A 27,527-nucleotide genomic window follows, 5' to 3' on the forward strand; every position below is an offset into this window, starting at 1 on the left:
CAATCATTGGCAATATAAGTCATAAATGATAAATTATATACAATAACAAATGCACAGGTAAACATGGTTACTGGAATAAATATTCATTTTATGCTTAAGTAAATTTGAACCTTTCTCATTAAAAGTCAGGAGAAGCAAGAATGTTCTACCATCATTGACACTATTCAATATTATATTGGAGGTCTAAGCAATGCAGAAAGATTTCAATAGGGAAGAAAGTTTACATATGAGAATTAAGACAAACAAAATGTCACTATATAGAGAAATTTAAGAAATATAAGAGAAATTTAAGAAATATAAAGTGCTCAGTATAGTATCTAGATAAAAAATTGGTGTATAAAATTAACTGCTTACAAAATAGTAAAAAAAAAAAAAAATCCACTAGGAAATGTAACAGCAAAACAATTTCATTCAGAATAGCAAGGAAAATTCATTTTTAAAAATCTATAAAAAACTGAGCAAGAAATATGCAAAACTTACATGATGAAAAATTTAACTTACTAAAAGAATATGAAAAGGTCTGTACAAATGAAGATGTATGCTATGCTTCTCAATGGAATTACTCAAAATTTGAAAGGTGTCCATTCTCATCCAATTACATCTAGATTCAATGCAGTTCTAAGGTAAACACCTAAATGATTTAAAAGATGCATGATATATCTCATTCAAAGAAAAAAATACAAAAGATAACACAGCAAAAACCCATGTCATAACAATCCAGCTTAAAAATAAGACTTATCAAGATAGTTTAAAAAGAAGAGCTACGTACTAAGGAACAGCAGCAGGTACAATGGCACAGGTGTAAACATATGTGACCCAAAAGAACCGAACAGGCTTCAAGAGTAGTCTCTTTAAACGTATGAAAATGTAGTGTATAATAATGGTGACATTTCATATCTCTAATAAAAAGACTGGCTATTTAATAAACTGTTTTTAGATAGCTGACTTAACATGAAAGAATAGTCAGACCCCTACCTCATCCCACACAAAGCAACTCTCCATACTTCATGGATCAAAGAGCTAAATGTAAAAAACAGTATCACAAAAGTAGTAAAAGGGAAGATGGTGGAATCTGCATCCCCACCACCACTGTACAGGCATTATCTTTCTGCTGTATCTATTCTGGAACTCTGGAGTCTCTTTAAGGCTGGCCACTTCCAGGGGAAAACTTGAAAGGTAAACTGCAGCTAGTTTTGGTCGGCGTCAGCTCTCAGCAGAGGAGCAGAGCAGGGCTCCCCTCCTCCCATAGCTGAGGTCTATGCACACCACCTCTGGGGAGCCAGCCTCCCAACAGCTCCACTTCTGATCGCAGAGGACCAGACCAGCAGATGGGCCGCCACTGCTGGTGCTCAACTCCACAGCTGCTGCAAGCCCCTCATCCTCTGGCTGCAGTGACTTTCAGAGGGTTTAAAAGGCCAGTGCCCTTTCTTCTCCTCCCTGCCCTCACTTTTTCATATTTTCCCTTTTCCAGAGCCAGACATTAAAGACTAGGACATTCAAAAACAACCGCATATACAAGGAAAATTAAAAAGTGACTGTGTATGTATGATCAGGGAAAGGCTCAGAAAAGATCTGAAGAGACCTTAAGATTACACCTCATTCTTCCTTTCACATTGTTACAAATGTTAAGCCAAGCAGAATACAATAGAAATTCATTTATTCAGCCAGTCAGCCAGCAAACCAGCTAGCATGTATGACCACATTCTCCAAGGCATCAGATGCGATCCTGAAGACACAGGGTAAACACGGTCAGAGCCCCTAAAGAAGAGACCAAGGTGGTTACTGCGCAAGAAGTTCCATCCTAGCCCAGGAAAATGAACCAAAGGAGCTGCTGGAAATATTGCTGAGGGATTTTCCCCTACGTCAGGAAAAGGCTGGGGAAGATTTCACAGAGTTGACATTCGACACAGGCATCTTAAAAGACGAAGAGGACACTGGAGGGGGAGGAAGAATTTTGGTAGAGGTGACAAAATGCACAGGTCAGAAGGGACAAAAGTGAGGCCGGTACCAAGAAATGGCCAGCGAAGACGACTTACTGTCCACTCAGGGCAAAAAAACTGGAACCTACGTCTACAGAGAAATAAGGGTAACGGCATCTTCCCCCGAGAACTGCTGTGAGGAAGAGGAGACGGTCAGCCCTGGCTCGCCGTCTTCCACCCACTGATCTGCGAAGCCGACTCGGCTGTTCTGCCGCAGGGTGTCTCCCTCCCCTCTCACGGGTCCACCAGAAGGTGGCCTACAACTTCTCAATCACACACGGCAGTCTAGCACAGTTCTTCACACATAGCATTTACTCAAAAGCAAACTTACTTTTTTCTTTCTTTAACCAGATGTTTAGGATTTCACTGACAGGCCTTGGAACTGCCCTGCAATCACTACTGGGATCCTGGTTTTAACCTGAGAATCGACAGTACGCATAACAAGTACCCCACCCAATTTGTATGTATATCACTTCATACTTACGGGTTGAGGCTGTTCTGCGATACAGCAGTTGAAACACAACCAGAATTCACTCATGCTGATAGTCCAAGTTATAAACGAGCACCAATGAGGTTTCCAAATCTCAACTCGGGAAGCTTCACAAAGCACGTTTCTCAATGTGATCAACGTCCAATGATGCCAAAATAATTATTACTTCTCTGTGCTTGTTCCTGGAAGTCAAGTATCTTTTACAGTCAGTCTAATAAAGAAAAGGTCAGATTATTTCCTTTCTTTGTTTCTGGTTCTACAGAGACTTGTTTCTGAACCACCAGGAAAAGTATAAAAATTGTTGTCTTGACTCAGGGCCTCAACAGGTGGTCTAGAAAAAGAAAAAAGAAGGAAAGAAAACAAGTTACTTTACTTATCCTTAGAAGCTTATTTCTTAAATCTCTGATAAAATTATTTCAAAAACACTAAACACTGAAAAAAAATCAAGACTTTGATAAGTCACTCAACAAAAAAATATTTAAGTACTGAGTGTCGTGTATTAGTAACATAGGAACTCAAAGGAAACAGTAATCCTTGCCTTCACAGAGCATTCTGTTTTGTGGCTATAAAAGCTTTTCCCAAAGCCATGACTCTAAACCAGGAAGACATAAATGACTGCTGTCTTTATATTTGCATAGAAGATCTTCAGTGAAGATTAATGCATACACGTTCAATGGCACAAACGCAGGCCGTAACAGGGCATGAATTTGGGACCCTCATTCTATCGTTCAGAGACGATAAGAAGGAAGAAAACGTACACTATCACCACACTTAAAATTCAGAAACTGAATGCATTTTCAAGGAGAGAGGAACTTTTCTCACCTCACCCAAACTCTGAAACAAAGAAGTAGCAGTCTTGCAGCTGACTCTGTCCAATGAAGCGAGTAAATACTATCAAGGTTTATAAGCTCAAAAGAAAAGTGCGTTTCATTTATTTCCTCAGCAAGAGTATTAGAGCAAAGGGTTGTACTTACAACATCATCAACATTATTTCAGCTATTATTTACTTGACAAGCTTAATTCCACCCTGAATCAAAGATCTTGGCCATTAAAAAATTACTGTGAAATCTCTTTTAACCAATTCTATGAAAACAAACATGCCTTTGTTTGACACTGAAATTCTTTATGCTCACCACTGCTACTGTAGCACATACAAGCACTGAATTACTCTAATGTTTCAACTCTACTGGATTTGAAATCTGAGGTTTTAAAATCTATTATATGATTTATTCTATCATCATATTTTCTCATCTACATACAATGCCAGGCAACACCCTTTTTACTTATAATTTATCTTTGCCACTACATGTACTACTCTGAAAGTGATATTCACAATAATTCTTAATGTTTAGTTGAAGAATGACTGCTTAAAGTATAAGAATTTATATTGCTAGAGATAAGACATAAAAGATACTTAAGTGTATCACCTAGAAAACAGATAGGATGAAATATATTTTCAAACCAAGGGGATGTTTGCAGCTCCACAGGTTTTTATTTGTTAAGTAAACATTTAAGTCTAAAAATGTTTCAAACACGCCTTGGAATATCATACCAATATACTTTCCATCTTCTTGCTTTTCTAAACAAAAGTTCTTTTTAGAATTTTTTACAAATGTGTATATTCTTAAAACACATTTATACATAACACCTTTAGAGAAGTACTGAATTTGTCACAAAAATTTCCAGACACTAATAATAAATATACTCATAGTTACTTTCACTTCCTGAGCTCAGTGTTGCTTAAATCACATCCACACTGAAAACCTTACTTTTAATACCTTAAGATAACAAAAGAAGTGTCACTTTGCAACATCAACAACTAAACTTGGCTTTAAACACAACTCAGCAGATTCCACACATAAATTAGGGGTCATACTGGACTACAGCACCAGAGCATTTCACAAACCATAGTTTCATTAGACATAAGGTTTTAGAAAAGCTTATGTGAACTGTCAGGCTAGTTAGTGATTTGCAGAGCTTCCTTGCATTAAAAGCTCAGTCTCTTGACTTTCAGAGACTGGCGTTGAGTAAAAAAAGTATAGAAGTAAGCAGTATGCTCTGGCAAAAATATAACCTCCTCAGCCCCTTCCCCTTGTCCTCCCTTTCCACACCTAAATCAAATGCTGCAGATATAAGCTTCATACTTGTGTCAACAGTTTCACTGCTGACAATTTAAAGAATTTATGTCCCAGCATCCTACACACAAATCAATAAAACAAAACTTCTTAGGTCAACTTCCAAAGAAACAGTAAGGCCATGACTCAGAAAAATAAAAACAAGGCAACGAGGCATATCTCTAACCAAATAATTTATTTTCCTTTTTTTGTGAAATACTTTGACTCAGTTGAGGTACAGAGCATGCTTAGTTTGTGTGAAATAGAATTGGATAAAATTTAGAATTCAGACTTTGAAATAAAATAACGGTGGCAATTGTTAAAACTATCTTAATTTTTCACAATGTTAGCCTGAGGAACTGAAGAGCTCTGTTAGTTATAAAAATGGAATACTACACTGCCAATGTCACAGGTCTGAAATGAGGGCTAAATTAGGATGTACGTAAGGGTAGTGCATATATTACAAAGAGTTACACTGATATAAGATGCTCTTACTTGTTATGAAAATTAAAATAGCAAACAGTACAATGACATAACAAAAAGAATGTGTAACAGTCATGAATTTTTAGCAAACAACCTGAAAGTCTACATTCCCCACCACACACACACACACAAAAAGAATAAAACAATTTTTAAAGAACTGACACAATCTACAGAGTGGGAAAAAAATATTTGCAAACAATGCGACCCACAAGGCCTTAATTTCCAAAATATACTAACAGCTCACACAACTCAACAACAACAAAAACAGCTTAATCAAAAAATGGGCAGAAGACTCAAGAGACATTTCTCCAAAGAAGAAATACAGGCACATGAAAGAAGTGCATGAAAAGATGCCTGACACTGCTATCATTAGAGAAATGCAAACCAGAACTACAGTGAAGCACCAACTCACACCGGTAAGAATGGCCACCATCAAGAAGGCTACCAACTTTGGAGAGGGTATGGAGAAAAGGCAACCCTCCTCCACTGTAGGAAGGATGCAAATTAGTACAGCCACTATGGAAAACGGGCTTCCCTGGTGGCTCAGACAGTAAAGCGTCTGCCTGCAATGCAGGAGACCCGGGTTCCATTCCTGGGTTGGGAAGGTCCCCTGGAGAAGGAAACGGAAATCCACTCCAGCACTCTTGCCTGGAAAATCCCATGGACGGAGGAGCCTGATTGATAGGCTACAGTCCATGGGGTCGCAGAGAGTCGGACGCAACTGAGCGACTTCACTTTCACTTTCCTACGGAAAACAGTATAGAAGTTCCTCAGAAAACTAAAAATAGAATTGCCATATAATCTAGCAATCCCACTCCTGCACATATACTTGAAAAAACTATAATTCAAAAAGACACACGCACTCCTATCTCTACAGCAGCACTATTTCCAATAGCCAAGACATGAAAACAACCAAAATTTCATCGAGAGATGAATGGGTAAAGATGACGTGGTGCATACATACAATGGAATACTACAGACACAGGGAAGATCAAAATGATGCCATCTGCAGCAACACGGCACAACGAGATCATCACGTTACGTGAAGTAAGTCAAAAAGAGACAGACAAATACCGTACGCTATCACTTCTACGTGGAACCAAAAACACTGCACGAACGAACGTATCTATGTCGCAAGACTCAGACACAGAGAAGAGGCTTGTGGCTGCCAGAGGGATGGGGGCTGGGGAGGACTGGACGGGACTTTAGAGTTAGTAGACGCAAACTATTACACATAGAAAGGATAAACAACAAGGCCCTACTGTACAGCACAGGGAACTATACATCCTAAATAACCACAATGGAGAATAATATAAAGAAGAATATGTAACTGCGTATAACTGAGTCCCTTAGCTGTACAGTAGAGACTGACACACTACTGTAAATCAACTATACCTCAATAAAAAACTGGAAGAAAAATGAACTGTACTTCATTCACACAAAAGAATACTACAATAAATGGCAGCTTCATCTAACACACTGGTCAATTCTCACTACCATGTTACCGAGGACAAAATAATGCACATGGAAAGACCTCATGTATATGAATTTCAAAAAACAAAACTTCAAAAAGAAAACTTCAAAAGAAGTTTGAAAGTTCAAAAAGAAAACTTCAACTGAACTATTTTGTGTAGAGATGCATAAGGAAGTGTAAAAAAGTAAAGCTAGAAAATTACAATACACGTCAGGAAAGTGGTTATCTCTACGGCCGAGGGCAGGAATTAAGAATAGGAAGAGATGCACAAGGGCTCTTGGAATGCTGATAACATTCTACCTCTCGATCTAGGTGGTAGTTACTCGAGTACCTGCTTTATAATTTTGTATTAAATGTACATTTATGGTCCATGCAATTTTCTACATATATCTTTAAATAACAATTTAAATAAATAAGTAACAGAAGAAAGTACTAACAATTTTAAGTTGTTGGAGTCACGGAAATGCAAAAAAAAAAAAAAAAATCAAATAAAAATGAACATCCTTACTAGAGACTCTGAAGGACCTGGTAAAATTTGGGATGTTTGGGCGGGGAGAGGGGTAGTAAGATCTGAAATTCTACCAGATGCCAAAGAGGTCTCCAACAGAAATGCAGAACCTACTAACCCATGACCAAGTCTGAGTTCTCAGTAAAGCTATATCATAGCTTCACCAGCACTGAATCTGTCTCAATCTAGTTAAAATCATTCTTTGGATAGTGACTCGTGGTACAAAGTTCTTCCAGCAGCGGTGGGGGGTGGGGGGGTGGGCAAGGGGGAACATTCTGTAAAGAGCTTTCAAACTATGCATTTATCACAGACCTACTATTCTGTGGCTAAAGTTCAAAATTAAGCCACTGTTCCCTGAACTCAGTTATAAAAGGCACTTTTGGGGGCATATGCAACTACTGAAGTAAGGTTAGTTTTTCTTCTTAGAATGACTGATTAAGGTTTATTCTTTCCCATTGTTTCATGTAAATATAATCACATAGTATTAAAAAAAAATCTGGCTTTTTTCATTCTGCACGTTTCTGAGATTTTCCATGATGCCTCCATCAGCTAATTCATATAGACTTCCACTGTATAGACACAGCACAATGTAACTGCTTCTACTTGTTATTTCCAGGTTTGGCTATTAGAAATGCTTCTGTGAATTAGTATATACAAATATTCATGTGAACAGAAATTTTCATTTCTCCTGGGTAAATATTTAGAAAGAGAACTACTGAGTCATATTTTAAGAACAGTTTGAACTTTAAACTGTTTTCCAGTTTTCCAATTTGGTTGTTCAGTTCAGTCGCTCAGTCGTGTCCGACTCTTTGTGACCCCATGAATCACATCATGCCAGGCCTCCCTGTCCATCACCAACTCCCGGAGTTCACTCAGACTCACGTCCATCGAGTCAGCGATGCCATCCAGCCATCTCATCCTCTGTCGTCCCCTTCTCCTCCTGCCCCCAATCCCTCCCAGCATCAGAGTCTTTTCCAATGAGTCAACTCTTCGCATGAGGTGGCCAGCTTTAGCATCATTCCTTCCAAAGAAATCCCAGGGCTGATCTCCTTGAGAATGGATTGGCTATCTTGCATTTGTACCAGCAACGTATGAGTTCCAACTGTTCCACTTCCTACCAACAAGTTGTGTCGTTAACCTTGTTAATTTCAGTCATTCCCTGTGTATGAGGTACTATCTTGCTGTGACAGCAAGCCATTCATATATTTTCTTCTTTGGCTAGGCATAATCAGATCTTTTGCCCATTTTTTAAATTTATGTGCTTTTCCAGTTGTGCTATTTCCATATTCTAGATCTAGTCCTTTGTCTGATAGTATATTGTGAGTATTTTTTTCCTGGTCTTTGTCTTTCCACTTTTCAAAAAACAAGAGATCTCAGATAGTTTAAGTTTATTTTTTTAATAAAGTCAAGTTTATCTATTTCATCTTTTATGATCTGTGTTCTAAGAAATGTTTGCATATTCCCCCAAACAGCTTTTCTTCAGTTATTTTTTCACCCATAACTTTCATTTTTTACCTTCAGTCTATAATCCTCTTTTAGTTATTAGTGGTAGTACAAAGTAAAGGTTAATGATTCCTTTTTTTGACATGGATATACAATTGCTCCAGATCATTTCCTGATGCATCCCTTTGCTTATTGACTTGATTTGGTACCTTTTACTGAAAATCAAATAACTGTTAAGTTTGGGTCTATTTCTGGGCTGATTATTAATTACACTGACCTATTCCTATACCAGAACCAGACTGCCTTTCTGATACATGTTTGCGAATGCTAAGTCTCTTCAGTTGTGTCCGACTCTCTGCGACCCCATGGACTGTAGCCTGCCAGGCTCCGCCATTCATGGGATTCTTCAAGCAAGAATATTGGAGTTGGTTGCTCTGCCCTCCTCCAGGGAATCTTCCCAACCCAAGGGTTTGACTCAAGGATCGAACCCGTGTCTTATGCCTCCTGCACTGGCAGGCAGGTTCTTTACCCCTAGCGCCACCTGGGAAGCCCGCTGTAGTTCTATACTACGACTTTAGTCAGACAGTGATAAATCTTCCCAAGCATTCTTTTACAAGATTACCTTGGATTGTCTAGATGCTTCACATTTCCATACACGTTTGAGGATCAGTTTGTCAATGTCCAAAATAGAAAAAATTGCCTCTGAATCTGACTGGGAGTGCACTTTTTCCTGACATTGGGAAATTTACATTTTAACAATACTGAGTATCTAAACCATTAACATGGGGCGTCCCTGGTGGCTTAGCAGTAAAGTATCCACCAGCCAATGGAGGAGGCATGGGTTCCATCCCTAAGCTGGGAGGATCTCCTGGAGGAGGAAAGAGCAAAACTCACTCCAGCATTCTTGCCTGGAAAATTCCAGAGAGAAAGGAACCTAGCATCTGCAGTTCACAGGGTTGCAAAGGAGTCAGACACAACTTAGCAACTAAACAGCAACAGTCCATTAACATGGCACATCCAAAAGTCTAGACTGTACAGGTTTCCTATGTATTTTCCATTGCATCACTTTGTTTTTTGAACTTTGTTTATAGCCTTCCTCAGAAAGCTTCTATTTTTCCTTTTTTGGCTGCACTGCGTAATTTATGGATCTTAGTTCCCTGACCAGGGACTGAATCTGGATGAAAGTGCAGAGTCCTTACCACTGGACAGCCAGGGAACTCTCCGTATGAAAGCTCGACAGTCAGAAAGTCAAAAGTCGATTTTCATCACAGATTAGGGGGTTTATCTTACTTTTGACAAATTTTCATCATGAATTGGTTTATTTTACCTTTCCCAGGATAATAAAGCTATCATCCCACATAGTTTCATTTAGGTTTACTTTTACAAATTATCTCGGACATTAATATTTTATAGGTGTAGTTAGGTAGCATTTTCAGTCTACCCAGGCTTTTCCTTTCTAACATCTTCCTTTTCCCCTTAATTAAAACTCAAGTACTTAACCTAAACATATACATATGTACAGGAGGGCTTCTTATGTTGGCTCAAACCTGACAGAGTCTGCAATGTAAACAGAGAAATACACAAGAAAACTACTGTTCCCTTCTGAACGCCCACACCTCTCACCCTCGTATAAGAACAAACACCACGCCCACCTTTTCTAGCTTTAACAATAAATCCTCCTTTTCCTTTCCTGCTACGCTCCTTCTTTCCTATTTCCAGTTTCTCTCTCTCCCTTTTCTATCTCTTCATCCATTGTCCTAAAACCCTTCATTAGCGATACAGAGTTAGAAATAACAATTCTGTGACAGAGTAGGTTCTCAGTTATTAGCTCATGGATTGAAAGCTATCTTTTCTCCTGAGTCTAGGTAGATATTTATACCCACCTCCTAATGAACATCTCATGTGGTCGCCTTGCTAACATTATCTGTGACACTGAATTCACTGTCTTTCCCCCCACATCTGTGCCTATGTTACCTTTCTTGGTGGGTGACATCATCATACAAGGTTTACCAAGCCAATACATACTCAAATTCTATTCCACTACCAGCAGTTCAGGGAATTAAAAATCATACTGTAAAATACTTTCTTATATTTAAACAAATTTTTACTCTTATTTGGGGCTTCGTAGCTGGCGCAGCTGTAAAGAATCCACCTGTCAATGCAGGAAACATGGTTTCGACCTCTGGGCTGGGAAGACCCCCTGGAGAAGGAAATGGCAACCCACTCCAGTATTCTTGTCTGGAAAATCCCATGGACAGAGGAGCCTGGTGGGCTACAGTCCATGGGGTTGCAGAGAGTCAGACACGACTGAGCACATCCATATTACCTTACTCTTACTAAAAAATTAATACAAGCACAAAGATCGTTAAAGTATGGGTGAGCAATAAGAAGCTGTTTAAAATGGCAAGCATGACATACAGCGACCAACACTTCATGGGCTTCCCTGGTGGCGCAGATGGTAAAGAATCTGCTTGCGACGCGGGAGACCTGGGTCAATCCCTGGACTGGGAGGACCCCCTGGAGAAGGGAATGGCTACTCACTCCAGCATTCTTGCCTGGAGAATTCCATGGACAGAGAAGCCTAGTGGACTACAGCTATGGGGTTGCAAAAAGTAGGACACGACTGAGCAACTAGTACTTTCACTTTCACAGTCATGGCACAGGAAATGTTGTAATACAATTCTTTGGGCTTCCCAGGTGGTACTCATGGTAAAGAACCTACCTGCTAACGCAGGAGACATAAGAGATATGAGCTCAATTAAGGAGGAAATGGCAACTCACTCCAGTATTCTCACCTGGAGAATCCCATGGACAGAGCAGACTGAAAGGGCTAAAGTCCACAGGGTCACAAAGAGTTGGACACAACTAAAGTGACTTAGCACATACCTCTCTGTTCGTAGGCATCTTTAAGTTATCAAGGGGTTTCTTCTGGTATTTATGAATAAGACGACAACTGCTAATTCTTGTTATTGACTTTTAGATAATTTAACCTGATTTTCTGTTAAAATAGATTAGAATATGTCTTTTTTAAAATCACTGCCTACCCTCAAACTACCTTTTACTTATCAACACTGATAATTAATAGTTTTTGGTTGAATCAATAATCAATGTTTGTTACTACAACTGCCACTGCTGAAACAAGTCATCTATTAGAATTAGCTATTTTTTCTTAAATAATCATTGTTTTTTCTGTGGTTAATAACTCCTGAGAATTTGTGTTTGCTTGGTTTTTCTTTGTACATATACCAGAACTGTTCAGTCACCAAGTCATGTCCAACGCTTTTGTGACCCCAGGGACTGTAGTCCACCAGGTCCCTCTCTCTCTGGGATTTTCCAGGCAAGAATAGTGGAGTGGTTGCCATTTCCTTCAGATGGTAAAGAATCTGCTTGCAATGCAGGAGATCCAGGTCTGATCCCTGAGTGGGGAAGATCCCCTGGAGAAGGAATGGCTACCCACTCCGGTATTCTTACCTGGAAAATCCCATGGACAGAGGGGCCTGGTAGACTATAGCTCAGTGGGTTCACAAAAGAGACACAACTGAGCAACTAACAGTTTCCACTTTCTCCCAGGGAAGATTCCTGACCCAAGGATTGACCCCGCATCTCCTGCACTGGCAAGTGGATTCTTTACCACTGAGGCACCAGGGACTGCAAAACACTTTAATTAGCTCTCCACAAGACCTGTAATTTCCAAATACCTGAACATGTGAGTAGATGCACGGAGTCAAACTTTCTTTCGATTTCGTCACGTGACTATCTAGCCTCTTGCTTCAGTCTTTACTAGCTGCTCTCCAGGCATACTTCCTTTGGTCCCCTTCCTAGGTTGATGGCCTCTTTCTGAGAATCACCTCTTCCTTTTTTTCATCCTCCTCAGCTTATTTTGTAGAGAATCACACATTCCAGTTCACTATCTCCCTAGCGAAGGGCAGCCTGGCATGCTGCAGTCCATGGTGTGGCAAAGAATCTGACATGACTTGGCGAGTGAACAACACATCCTAGTAGCTTCTTAAGAAAGGGTACAGGGAAGAAAAACGTTTTAAACGCTTGCATTTGACATCTAATTGACTGGTTAAACACAGAATATCAAGTTAAGGATCTTTTACTCAGGATTTTAAAGGCCATGTTTCACTATTAACTACTTTCAAGAGTAGCTGCTAATAAGTCTGGGGACATAATTTCTTTTCTTTTCTGGTGACATATTTCTCCCTTCTCTGGGAAGTTGAAATATTTTCTCTTTACTTTGGGAATTCTCAAGTTTTTCAGCGATGTAACTTGGTTTGGTCCTTTTCATTCATTGTGCTGGGAACTGGATGAGTTCTTTCAAACTGAAGAAAAATATTACTAAGTATACTACATGGTTGTTGAGAGAATTACACGAAGTACTTATGCTTAGCATAGTAGTTAGCACTTTGTCGCTCAGTCGTGTCCGACTCTTTGCAACCCCATGGACTGTAGCCTACCAGGCTCCTCCCTCCATGGGATTCTCCAGGTAAGAGTACTAGAGTGGGTGGCCATTTCCTTCTCCAGGGGATCTTCCTGACCCAGGGATCGAACCCAGGTCTCCCGCATTGCAGGCAGACGCTTTAACCTCTGAGCCACCAGGGAAGCCCATGCTTAGCATAGGTAGGTGTAAATGATATTGATGATTATCAATATTTATCCACATTTACCAATTTTTAGATCACCATTTTTTCTTGCCTCCCAATTTTTCCTTTCAACTTCCTTCTTCTGCTTTAAGACTTTTTTTCAGTAGTGTGTGCATGCTAAGGCTCTTAAGATGTGTCCACTTCTTGAGACTCTACTGTAGCCCAGCAGGCTCCTCTGTCCATCAGGTTCTCCAGACAAGAATGCTGGAACAGGTTACCAGGCCCTTCTCCAGAGGATCTCCCACCCAGGGACTGAGCCCACACCTCTGTCTCCTGCATTGGCAGGTCAGTTCTTTACCACTAACGCCATCTGGGAAGGACATCTTTTTAAATATTTAGCTACAAGTGGTAAGCTTCTCAGTTGTCTCTCTAACATTGTGGATTTTCTTTTTCATTTTAATTTTGAAATAATTTATACAACTACTAAAACAGAACAGAAATATGCCATGTACCCTTCACTCAATTGACACTGTTAACTCAAGGTCTGTCTTTTGTCCTTAGTCTGGTGTGACAGTTTAGCTAAGTACAGAATTCTTGGCTGACGGTGTTTTTCCTTCAGTCCTTTACACGTTATTCTGACCACTACTGTTGTTGATGAGAAGTCAACTGTCAATCTAATTTACCATCCTTTAAACATAAATTTACTTTTTCGCTACGAAGGCGCTTAAGATTGTCTGCACTTGACTCCAATTTCACTGACTCTCTAACTTCAGATTCATTTCTATATATGTATGATTCTTTTACCTGTTTCTACTGCTATTTAACTTTTGCTATTAATATTTTCCCCCAGCTAGTGACTTTCATTTCAATAATCACAATTTTAATTTCCTTCAGTGTCTTTCATTCAGACAGTTTAGACTTACAGTGTTTTTCAGATTATTCTGTTAAAGCCTAGTGTTGCCTGGTTGAGGAACAACCCATGAAACACCGTACGCACTTTCTAGTGCTTAGAAACCCATAAAGTGAAGTATAAAATTCAAGTTTACATTTTTAAATTTAATTTCTCAGCTTGAGATTCTCACATCACATGTACAGTCACATTCATATTACACACTGTTATCTACATGCAAGCTCAGAAACAGTAATAATGTAGTGACTTAGAATTTAGGCTCAGATACTAGAGAGCCTACATAGGAATCCTGCATTCCTCCATGCTTTGGATGAATGATCCTGGGCAGGTTACGTAACCTCTGTGTATCTCAGTTCACAATTTTATAAAATGGAGTTTTTAACTATCTGCCTTAAAGGTGTGTGTGAGAATTAAATGAATAACTTTAAACTGCTTAGAATAATGCCTCGTATACAGCAAATTTAAAAAAACAGCATAGGTTTTCATTGTTAGCATGATCAGATGATCAGATGACGCTAGTCAATTCTAAAGGAAATCAACCCTGAATATTCACTGGAAGGACGTTGCTGAAGCTGAAGCTCCAATACTATGGCCACCTGATGTCAAGAGTTGACTCACTGGAAAAGACCTGATATTGCGAAAGACTTAAGGCAAAAGGAGAAGGGGGAAGGAGAGAATGAAATGGTTAGATAGCATCCCTGACTCAACGGCTATCAATCTGAGCAAACTCCAGGAGATAGTGAAGAACAGAGGAGCCTGGAGTGCTACGGTCCATAGGGGTCGCAAAGAATCCCATGGCTTAGCAACTGAACAAAAAACAAATGATCATCATTGTCATCACAACTCCATCATTCTTTCTTCCCCTTCCCCCAGTGAGAGTGAAAGTCGCTCAGTTGTGCCCGACTCTTTGCGACCCCATGGACTATACAGTCCATGGGATTTTCCAAGCCAGAATACTGGAGTGGGTAGCCGTTCCCTTCTCCAGGGGATCTTCCCAACCCAGGGATCAAACCCAGGTCTCCTGCATTGCAGGCAGATTCTTTACCAGCTGAGCCACAAGGGAAGCCCAAGAACACTGGAGTGGGTAGCCGTTCCCTTCTCCAGCAGATCTTCCGGACCCAGGAATCAAACCAGTGTCTCCTGCACTGCAGGCAGATTCTTTACCAGCTGAGCTACCAGGGAGGCCCAGAGAACTGAGCAGAGACGAGTTTCCTTGATGCTTATCTAGGCAAGCAGACAAAGATTTTCTAGTTCATCTATCTTTCTGAGACAAAGCAGCATGCATACAGAACTACCTGAGTATGTTTATTATAATTTTATATTTAAGAGGGCAAGTATTAAGATAAGTAAAGCAAAAGCAGTACTAAGGTAGTAGAGCATACAGTAAGATTAATAGAGGGTTTTCAGTTGATAGGTGAATAAGGAATTCTACCTTACTCTACCTGTCACTTACTAATTACAAAAAAAATACACTCATAATAAATAATATTTAGTAAGGTTTTTCACTTAGTGTAGAAGGCTATGTATATCAGAAGATTAAACTTGTTGAGGGGAATGCATACAATACCTACTTACTACCTGAACTGGCTGCCTTGTCTGTTTTGCAAGAGGAGGAGGGCAGTTAATTAAAGGCTTGAAGAATGAGGAGTATGTAATCCAAGCTTCCTGGTCCAGCATGGAGTACCACCCCATCCATCCCTTGGGAATGTGAAAGCTGATTAGGCACAAAGTACAATCATTTATCTGGGTGTGGAACAAGGTAAGGTTCAGACCAGGCTTTGATACGGTGTTTCAGATTCATCCCCAGAGAGCATCAAAGCTCACTGTGCTTTCCATTTGACTGCTACTTGCCTTGAGACTACTGCCTCGGGACTTTTTGTCAACCTGCTATTTTTCCTGGAGGAGGTGGGATGATATATTTTCAGCAACCAGTGATATTTTCTGGCTGAGAAAAAAGTTTACATGATTTGTTATAATAACAGAACTATGTCAAGCTAAAGAGTACACTTAGTTGTTCAAATTTCTTTGCTCCAACACTGCCACAAAAATTAACTTCAAACTGTATTATCAAAGTGCCTATAATACCCTACAAGAGATGACTAAGGTTATTAGGTTATCAAGCTTCTTCTCAAGCCAAACGTCTAGCACAAACAAAAAAGCCACATAGAATACATTTTACTTATACAGTTCACACAGATGAACAATACCCAAGACAAACATATGTCCTTTGCTAAAGACTAGTCAGACTACCAATTTACATACAGCTTTGGCACTCTCAAACTTACCATAAATTATCATTTTTTCCCACAGTTGCTTAGGTCTCCACAAGCTTATCCTTAAGACTAAACAGGTTTTCCTATTCTTAGTGTGGAAGAAAGGAAATCAATGCAGAAAAGATAAGCCCTTAGTAGAGTCACATGGGACTGAAGTGACAAGTGGGGAAAATTCCAGAAGATTTCAACAAATACACTGCTATTAACTTCACTACAAATAAAACCTATCAAAATAAGTCAAACTCTGCTTACAAATACAAACCATTAGAATCCTCAAACAAAATCAATAATGGTAACTGGACTACTGCTTCAAGTAGTAAGATAAAATTTACAGTTTAAAAGAGCCAAATGACTTTAAAAAAGGAACAAGAAAGTATCCACACATACATACAGAACTGAATCTACAGGTTAAAAAAAAAAAATCTAGAAAATACCACACCAAAAAAAAAAAAAAAAAGAAAATACCACACCAAAACCCCTTGGGAATTTTCCAGAGAAAATGTGAATCAATGCTTTCAATTACGAATAGGCACCTGGTATTCTGACCTGTGTTCTAAGGTGCACACAGAAGAAATAGGCTGCCCTTACTCAGAACGAGTTTGTGTTTCTCCAAAAGAAGAATCACTAAGCTCTTCAGGGGAAAACTTGCTGTTATTTTAGCTTTTAAAAGTTTTCTTATCAAAACCATAAGTCAAGTTATATAATTATTTTTTAAAAACAGGGTAAAATAACATTCCCAAAAGTTAAAATAAGGTATTTTCATATTTTAAATGATCTTCAGAATACCTTGAAAAAAATTATTAAACCAATCTGCTATTCTCCTTGGTAAGCCCAAACAGAATTTCAAGAATAAGGTGTACTTTTAACTAAAAAAAAAGGAATTTACATAAACCAACACTGAGCATCCAGACTATATAAAAGAGACTTGAAAGGCCTATGAAAGCATTCACAGACTTGACTACGGACAAGTTAGTGCTGTGACGTTAAACAAGAAGTTGAAAATATATCTATGTGGGGTTCCAGCTGGTGGTTTAAAAGTCTTGTTGGTTGCTTAAACAAAACAATGTAAGGTAAAAATACTTCTCTATCACCTTTTTATCTTTCAGGTCCAGAATGAAATTTAATATATTTCTATAAAAAGTGTTAACAGTTTACATGTAAACATAAATACAGGAATGATGTTTTAAAACAGGTCATCTTAAAGAATGCTAATCTCAAATGTAATAGTGAAGGTAGTTCAACTTGGGGGCAACACAAAGAACACCTTGCCACAAAGAAAATTTATAATACTTGTGTGTATTATCTATTGAAAAAAGGGTCTTCCATTGCTCTATTAAACTGTAAGTGCAGTGTAACCATAAGGAAATTAAGAAGCACATGTACATTTAGCTTCTTTTTTTGGTATTTCTTTCTTCAAATTAAAGCAGGTAATCAATACCTTTGTGGTAACACCTGTTAACTGAATAACAGAAATAAACTTTAGCATGCATTCTGAATGCAGGATTTCACCATACACGGATACATGTATTATTGATATAATACAGTTGACCCTTAAACAAGGCAAAGAGTTAGGGGGTTGAGATCCTTCCCATAGTAGAAAATCCGAGTATAACTTTAGACTCAGCGCTTCATACACAATTCCACATCCACAGATTCAATCAACCATGGATCATGTAGGACATATTTACTGGGGAAAAAATCCCCATATAAGTGGACCCAAGCAGTTCAAATCCATGTTCAAGGGTCAACTGACCACATGCCTGTATCTGACAGATACTATTGAGCAACTGCTATGTACTAGGCCCTCTGAACACGGTAATGATCAAAAGGGAGTAGTCAGAACAGAACTAAAAGTTTTAAAAATTTTATTACTCACTAACCAGGCTGAACATAAATACGCAGTAAGCACCGAACTGCAGGGTCGCCTTCTGTTTCTAATTCACTTTTAGGTTTTATTCGGTTAAGTCCCAGGACTCTGACAAGGAGAGCTAGGCATTCAAGTAGTTCACAGTTGGGGCATATTCACTGAAGTACGGACATAGAATTCTTGGTATTCCCATCTGTTTCAGCCCCTGATGGAGTCAGATAAGATAAAAATCATATGGATAACTGTAGGGTTGCTCAAGGTTCAAAGAGAAGACAAAGCTCTATTTAAGGGGAAAAGTAAATCTCCAGAATGCCTGCATATGTGGCAATGAAAGAGAACTGAACGCAACTGAGCATACAAGGAATTCACCAAAAAGTTACTGTTTTTGTGCCATATAATATTGCACACTGGGTTTTCAGTCATTCTTTTTTGTAGAGAAAAACACAGTGAGAAAAAAATTGCTATTTTTTTCTACAACTATGTAAGTCTCCACAACTTCATTTTCCAACAGGAAAATTTCTCCTGCCTCACACAATCCTGAGGCTCTTTAACGAATACCCATCATCACACTGGACTGGCCATTCTGATCCAAAGTTTGGATTGCCTTTGAAATAACAGCCATCAGCATTCACAACTATTACACCATACTTCTAGTGGGGATATGTAAAAAGAAAACCACCGAGTTGGGACCACATATTCCTTACAGACTTGAGGGACTAAAGGCCTTCAACCTGGCTGCCATTTCAACCATCAAAGGTCATGTGCTACCGACGAGAAGCCGGGGAGGAATCAGACCACAAGACAGCCACGTGCTGTGTTTCACACAAGGCACCGAATGAGCATTACAGGAGCCATGGCAGTCCCTTAGTACAAGCGTGATTACTTGCCGAAGTATAACACAGTAACTAAATAATAAATGTTTTAAATGTTCAAACCTTTTGAATCACCTTATAAAATAACTCTCAACAGTAATGGCGGGAGTTTTCTAATTCCGCTTAAAACAATATCTTCATTTTTATATTCAAAGGAAAGCACGTAGTAATAGAAACTTTCATAACGATGGTATGATGATGAAAATGAGTTCAGAAACAGAAAATACCACCCAACAACATGGACGAGACAAGCACCAAGCATATCCTGAACAGCACAGGGAAATATAGCTTTGTTTTGTAGTGACTTTAAATTGAGTTCAAGTTATAAAAACACTACTTTTTCTTGGATTCACTATTTTCTACACCTGACACTGATGTGATATTGTTCATCGAGATCCCCGGTAGCCTAGTGGTTATGATTCTGGGCTCTCACTGCCATGCCCAGGTTTAATCCCTAATGGGAAACTGAAATCCCACAAGGAGAGTGGCACAGCCAAAAAAAATGTTAACCAACTATACTTCAATCTTTTTTAAAAAATGAAAAAAATTTGGACTATTTCTGGTCCATAAACTGAAATCATAGCAGGTCATACATGAGAAATTCAATATTCTTGGATTTTTCCAGTCTGTTTTTGTTTTATATAAGAAAAATCACTGATAGAAAATTATAAAGAAAGGTTCAACTAAATTGTAAACCCCTAATAAAGAAAAAAAAAAAAAGAGCACTAGTCAGATATTACACTGTGTATTTCAATAAACACTATCTAATTTCCATAACCTTAAGAGGTTAAGTATCATCCTTACTTTGGAAATAAAGAAACCACAGCTCAGATATGTTAAGTAACTTAATGGCAGACCACTTTCTCTTACTTTTTTAAGGTATAGTTCAATGCTGTATTAAATAACATTTATGACATACAGATTCTTGTAAACTCCATCAAGACAGACTCCAAACTATTATCTCTTAAAGCACTTAACATGGTAATGTGCCCCAATATTTGCAAAAAAAAAACAACAATGAATTAAAACTAGGTTCTACCACTTATTAGTTGAGTGGCATTAGTCTATAACCTCTCTGCGTTAAAAGTTTTCTCTCATAAGGATTATACCAACACTCAAGATTACTGTGAGACAGGGTTGGTTTCTTTGCTGACAGAGGTCCACAGTGTCAAAGCTATGGTTTTTGCAGTAGTTATGTATGGATGTGAGAGTTGGACCATAAAGAAGGGTGAGCACCAAATCACTGATGCTTCTGAACTGTGGTGCTGGAGAAGGCTCTTGAGAGTCCCTTGGGCAGCAAGGAGATCAAACCAGTCAATCCTAAAGGAAATCAATCCTGAATATTCACTGGAAGGACTGATGCTGAAGCTGGAACTTCAATACTTTGACCACCTGACACGAAGAACTGACTCATTAGAAAAGACCCTGATGCTGGGAAAGACTGAAGGCAGGAGGAGAAGGGGACGACAGAGAATGGGATGGTTGCATGACATCATCAACTCAATGGACATGAGTCTGAGCAAGCTCCAGGAGATGGTGAAGGACAGGGAAGCCTGGTGTGCTGCAGCCATAGGGCACAAAGAGTTAGGACACAACTGAGCAACTGAACAACACCACCAAAGGGTTAGTTTCTCTACCTCCACGCTAGTTTTGGGGGCCAGATAATTCTTTTTTTTGGTGGGGGTGGGTACTGTCTTGTACACTGAAAGGCACTTAGCAACATCTCTAGCCCATATCTGACTTCCCTGGTGGCTCAGACAGTAAAGCGTCTGTCTACAATGCGGAAGACCCGGGTTCGATCCCTGGGGGAAGATCCCCCGGAGAAGGAAATGGCAACCCACTCCAGGACTATTGCCTGGAAAATCCCATGGACAGAGGAACCTGGTAGGCTACAGTCCATAGGGTCGCAAAGAGTCGGACACGACTGAGCGACTTCACTTTCTTTCACTTTCACTAGCCCTTATCTGGCAAAAAGCCGGTAGCATCCCTCTCTACCAGTTGTGACAACCACACTGTCTCCAGTCAAAATGATGGAGAATGGAGTATTCAAGAACCACTGCTGTAGGTAAAAGAATTATAAAAATGAACTGGAAAAGTATGTGATTTTCTCTACTCTAGAGAATCCCCTTGAGATGGGAGAAGGGCAAAATTTCCTGAGCCAAGCCGCTGATAAATACTTCTGAAAACAACAATCAGCAACACAAAATTCGAGTAACTTTATGTGGTCTAGTAAAGATGGCTGCATGTCTCCAAATGAGAGAGAAAGAAATTTCCTACCTTAAATTCAAACAACCTAGGTGACTTCTTTCACCAAAAGAATGAAGCTGAAGGCATGATCTCGAACTGATGAGGTCACAAAAAGCCTGGTACCTTGTGCTCAGAAGTCCAACAACACTAAGACTGCCATGCTGGGAAGGCCACAAGTGTAGGCACAGAGGTTAGGAGTCCCAGCTGAGCCCGGACTGCCAGCCTCCTTAGCCAGAGCAACAGGTGGATGAGCCTCCAGTCCAGACCACGTGCTAGCTAAAACTATCCAATGACCTTCATTGATGCCTCATATAAGAGAAGACTTGCCAAGACCTGCTCAAATTCCTGATCCTCTAAATTTAATAAAATAGCTGTCATTTTAAACCACTAAGGTTTCAGATAAATTGTTTTCACATAATTTGTTCTATTTTTCATGCATATACTTGTCTTCTTTTTTCCCCCCAAGAGACATTTGCCTCCCCAACTTTACTTATTGATTTATGGCTGCGCTGGGCTTCACCATGGTGCGCGGGCTTTTCCCAGTTGTGTGAGTGTTCTCCAGCTGCAGTGTACAAGCTTCTCACTGTGGTGCCTTCTCTTGCTGCAGAGCTCGGCCTCTGGGGGCATTGGCTTCAGCAGTTGTGGCGTGCGGGCTTGCCTGCCCCACAGCACGTGGGATCTTCCTGGACCAGGCATTGAACCCGTGTCCCCTGCAATGGCAGGCAGACTCGCCATCACTGGAGTACCAGTGAAGTTCTACCTTTCCATTAAAGAGTTTCACATGTTTTAAAGAAAATCTTTAAAATTTATCGTTATTAACTCAGATGAGGTCACCCAATTTCTATCAAGATGACAATCAATCATGTGCTACTGGCCTCATCCCCCAAAATAAAGCCCTGAGGGAAGAAAACAAGCAGTCAGTCTGGATTCCAGGACCAGCATAACAAAAAGCACAAAAACTGATGGGGAGAAATTTCCACTGATTGTGTTGAGGCCTCTAGTCAGGAGCAAAGGGCGGCAGGAGTCAAAAGGCAAGATTTCTCGTTTTTGTTTTTTTTTAGTTTTTAAAAAACTAAAAAGCTTTTTTCAGTCTGCCTGTATCCTTCCCTTGATTGCCCCTTACCAGAAATTAGCCGAACAGCTCATATCTTTGTCAGCAGGGTGAAATCAGGACAGCACAAAAGGCCTAAGAGGGGAAAGTTCATAAAAACTGGTACAAACAGACTACCCTGAAGCCATTTACTCTTCTCAGTCCTTCTCCTCTCAGAAAACACTAGAGAACTGGCGGTGAATTAGGATACAAGGAAACCACCTCTTAAAATTTCTAAGAGTTTAAAAAACAAACCCCCGATCAGAAGCAGCCTAACGCAGTAGCAGCCAACAGAAAAACAACAGCAATTCAATGCCAGGTGGCTATTTGACCCGAGATCAAGCCCTTCCTCTCTTAAACTCACTCAGACCAATACAAATGAAGGTCTGGCTGTTGGCCATTCCCTAATCCATATTATTAGACTAAGTGGATAATATTCCTTCCCAAAGAATTATTAGCTTACTAGCTAAAGTAAGTATTTGGAGCAAGCCATAAAACAGTTATAAAAGGCATATAATAACACCAAACAACCCAACCACTAATGCAGAATTAGTGGATTAGATGCTCCAGGAATGAAGAGACCGAGGGGGGATATGAGCAGTATGAACTCAGAAGAATCTAGGGAAAAGAATCAAGTGGAGGGACCTCCCTAATGGTCCAGTGGCTAAGACTCCGCATGTCCGACACAGGGGGCCCGGCTTTGATCCCTGGTTGAGAAGGTAGATCCCAAGAGCCACAGCAAAGACAGAAGATCCTGAGTGCCATAACTAGGAACTGGAGTACCCAAATTAAATAATGTTTTTTTAAAAGATAATCTTAGAAAAAAGAAGAATCAAGGGGAAGTACTGAGTATGAAAAGAAGACATCAAGATAATAGGAGTTTCAGAAGGAAGGGAAAAAATAAAACGTTTCAAAAAAACAACAAACATATTAGGAAACAATGAGAATAAATTTCCCAGAATTAAAGACAGAAGTGAAGATTTAAGTGTGTCAAGAGCCAAACATGTAAGAAAAAGCTCATTCCCAGAAATATTGAGCTTGAAAGTTCAAATGTTTAGTTGCTCAGTTATGCCTGACGCTGAGACCCCATGGACCGTAGCCCACCAGGCTCCTCTGTCCATGGGATTTCCCAGACAAGAACACTGGAATGGGTTGTCATGCCCTTCTCCAAGGGTTCCTCCCAACCCAAGGATCGAACCCAGATCTCATGCACTGCAGGAGGATTTTTAACCATCTGAGCCATCAGTAATATTAAGAATACTGTGTGAGTTGACAGTACTTTTAAAAATTTACATGTAATACAGAAATATCACTTTTGGAAATCCAGAAGTAATCCCAAGTAACTCAGGAAAAAAAAACAACAACCCTATATGCCAAAAATATGTTTTATTGCAATACTTACTACGGTAAGAGGGAAACTCCCAGATACAACCTAAATACCTAACAACCAGGCAATAATTCATGGTTTAAGGATGTATTTATAGCCATCGTCATAGTGTTGAAAAGAGGGTATGTCTAACAAATTTTACTATTTGAGTGGGATCTAAAAAATCCAAACAACATGAGAAGTTTACATTAAAACTACTATGAGTATTTAATTTTCTAATTATTAAAACTTAAAAGTTTGCTTTTAAAAATCTGATAAGCTTGGTAGCTTGTGTTTTGATAATGTCTAGACTTCATCAAGAAACAGCCAATAACAATCGTATTTCAGATAGAATTTACAGAAACATTAGCTTCTGAAAGTATTTATGGTATCTTTATACTAAAGGAGAATATAATATAGCTACTCTTTATTGCACACGAGTAGCTTATGGCAGCTTTTGGACTTTATAACTAATAAAATACTGTATGGAAAATTTCAACATCTACTCTGCCAAAGAAAGTACTTGGTCTTATTTCTACTAAGTGCTTTATAGTTTTATCATTTTCATTAGCTCGGCTCCACACGAGACTACTGCCTGCCTTCGATTTCTGGAAGGCTGCCCCAATTCTTCTCTCCCAGGCCTTGTTGCCAGGGTTGCAGCTGCACAACCAATTCTTATTAAAATGTAAGTCTTTGAAATGCTGGTCTATGGAAAGGGACATAAAGGATTTCATTATCTTTTCTCAAAACTCACAGCGAGGATTACATCCCCAACCTTTCCAAGCCATTCCACTACTTAGCAGCCTTCTCCATCAACTCACACATCAAATATAACAAATGCAGCAGCTGTTTTAAATAACTCAAATAACTCATAAAGGAGAACTGCATAATAAAGAACTTAATGTCTAGCAAAAAATACTTTTAAATGACTTCAAATACATACGATGTATAATAATTATTTCAAAGTGACTTCCAGTGAGTATGATGTAATTATATAGCTGGATACTCACACAATGTGAGTAATAACACTTCTAAACACTACTACTAAATAATTCTAAAGAACAAACATTTGCAAGACAATACACACTTATGTGATGATAATTTCAGAAACTTCAAGTTAAGAAAAAAACTGCAAGTAATTTACTCAAATTGTAAAATACCTTATTAGCTCTTCTTAATTTTGTTGTAGAACTACTCATGCCTCTAAAATTTTTTTGTAAAAGAAGAAAAAACCTGAAGAACAATTTACACAATTTTTCCTTTTCTTACTAGAATAGAATCTCATGTACTTTCGTGCTCTGGATAAAAAATCCCCTGCTTAAACACTGCTTAACTGTACTTTTAAAAGACAATTTGTGACTAAATTCATCTTATGAGAAAAGTTAACACAAGATTGTCAAGATCATGAAGGTAAAACTATTTTCAATGGAAACTATTAAGAGTGGTTAGTCAGTCTGTTGCAAAGTAAAACTGAGGTTTCTTTTAAAATCAAAACGTAACATTTTTAATGCTGATACACCATTGGGATTCTTGTAACATGCAGAACCTTCAAATTTTAACTATATTAGAGAAAAGAAGTAAAGTTAGCAAAATTCATTGGGGTTAATATAGCTAGTCTGTTCCCTGCGTATTTCATTCCTGGTTAAACAGAAGAAAAAAATAGGGGAGGCAGAGAGAGGGAGGCAGAGACCTTTGAGGACCTCATTATACAACACAGACCTGAAGTTACAGCAACAAATCACACTGGAGAAAAAAAAAAAGGAGTTCTAAAAAGTAACCACTCGTTGCATTTTTGATGACCGAACTGAAAATAAATAAATGTACCAGAAGAAGTACATTATATAACGACTTTAAACTTGTTAAAAATGCTGCCTGAGATCAATTCCTGTCCATTTTCATGGCTACTATCAAAAAAATTAAACAGACAATAGCAGTGTTGATGAGGATGTGAAAAATCTGGAAGGAACCCTTGTGCACTGTTAGTAAAATGGCAAAGCAGTGCAGCTCCTATGGTAAACAATAAGGTGGTTCCTCAAAAATGTAGAAATAATTCTGTTGTATGGAGCAGCACTCCCACGCCCGGCCACGTATTCAGAAGAACCGAGGGCAGGGTCTGGAAGAGTACTGTGCATCCATGCTGTCACCAGCACGATCCACCCAAAACAAGAGGCTGCCTCAAGGCAAATGTCTTTGAGCCAATGAACAGATAAACGAAATCCGATATACACAAAGTATTATCGTGATATATGCAAACATACAGAGGAGTCTTAAAAAGGAGGAAATCCTATCACATGGATGGATGAAGCTTGAGGATATTATGCTAGGTGAAATAAACCAGTCATAAAAAGACAGATGCCATCTGATTCCACTTACAAGAGGTGTAAAATACTCAAAGTTGTTTTGTTTTCTTTTCTTTTCGGCCACACTGCGTGCATGGCTTGTAGGATCTTAGCGCTCTGACCAGGGACTGAACCCAGGCCCAAGCTAAAATGGTCAAATTCACAGAAAACAGGGCAGAATGGTAGTTACCATGGGCTGGCAACAGGAGGAAAAAGGGAGTTGTTTAATGGGTATAGAGTTTCAGCTTTGCAAGATGAAACAGTTATGGAGATCTGTTTCTCAACAATGTGACAATACTTGGCACTACTCAACTATACACTTAAAACTAAGATGGTAAATTCTATGTTACATGTCTTTTACCACAATAAAAAGCATTTTTAAAGTAATTGGAGGTCTCACTCTTACAGACTTTCATGAGTTAGTAAACATGAAAAATGGAATGAACTTTTTTTTAAACTAAGTACTGCATATTAATCTGGGTTTTTGCTTGTTTTGGTCAGGTATGTAGGTAATATACCATCATGGTGTAAAACTCAAAGGAAACAAAAGTAAATCATGAAAACTAAATTTTCTTCTCATCTCTATCCCTAGCCACAAAAATTATCTTCCCAAGGCACAGCTGTCAATATTAGCTTCTGGTATAAATAGCCTTTCACAGAAATTCTAATGATACACAAGAATATAAATACGTATTTTTCCCTTTAAAACATATTTTCAAGGGCCCAAATACATTATTTGTCACCCTGCTTTTTGATTCAACGCTTTATCTTGGAAATCACGCAGTTTCAGAACCTTTAAAAAATACTGCCTCTCACTTCTGAAAGGCTGTATTTTGTCTTACAGGTGTAACCCACTGTCAACAGGTGAGAAGTTGTGTTGTTTCTAATTTTTTTTACGACTACAATCATGCTGCAAGAAATTATCTTGTAAATTCACAAATGTGGGATATGAGACAGTGGGATTTATCTCTAGGATAAATTCAAGGAGTGAAACTGATGAATCAAAGGGTCTGTTTATATATTTTAATTTGGGGGAGGCATTTTAAGTTTTGACAGATATTTTCCAAATCTTCTAAGAAAATGTACATACGTACACTCCCACTAACATGGCATCAGAGGGACTTGCCTGGTGGTCCAGTGGTTAAAAATCTGCCTTCCAGTGCAAGGACTTGGGTTCAATCCCTGGAACTAACAGGCCCACATGCCACAGACTCAGTGCAGCCAAAAATTAACAAATACATTAAAAAACAAAAAAAAGCAACACATTAGAACATCTGTATTACCAATCCTAAAAGGCTCCCGACTCCAGCATTTTAAAGGGAAAAAAACTTCTTCCCTGGAGAACGAAAAAAACACACCAGTATATCAGGTAAATATACTGAGTTCCATAAAATTAAAATCTACAATTCTGAGTAAGACTACAAGGGTTGATCTGCAGCCTAAGAAAAGCACTCATCCTAACAATCGCCAGCTAAGTCTTGGCTAG

At 39.0% G+C, this 27,527-nt stretch overlaps 1 protein-coding gene across 16 annotated transcripts in view; it reads right to left on the reverse strand.

Moving 5' to 3' along the window:
- Window positions 1-27,527, reverse strand: part of CDC42SE2 (CDC42 small effector 2) — a 142,341-nt gene that overhangs the window by 74,670 nt on the left and 40,144 nt on the right. For all 16 annotated transcript variants that reach the window (XM_069591621.1, XM_069591609.1, XM_069591611.1 and 13 more), the window contains one exon: window positions 2,464-2,800. In XM_069591621.1, coding sequence (XP_069447722.1) covers window positions 2,464-2,517 — 54 coding nt within the window. In that variant the 5' untranslated portion in view covers window positions 2,518-2,800. The remainder of the gene's footprint in view (window positions 1-2,463; window positions 2,801-27,527) is intronic.

This window comes from Ovis canadensis, chromosome 5 (genome assembly GCF_042477335.2).
Source record: "Ovis canadensis isolate MfBH-ARS-UI-01 breed Bighorn chromosome 5, ARS-UI_OviCan_v2, whole genome shotgun sequence".
NCBI classification, from domain to species: Eukaryota; Metazoa; Chordata; class Mammalia; order Artiodactyla; family Bovidae; genus Ovis; species Ovis canadensis.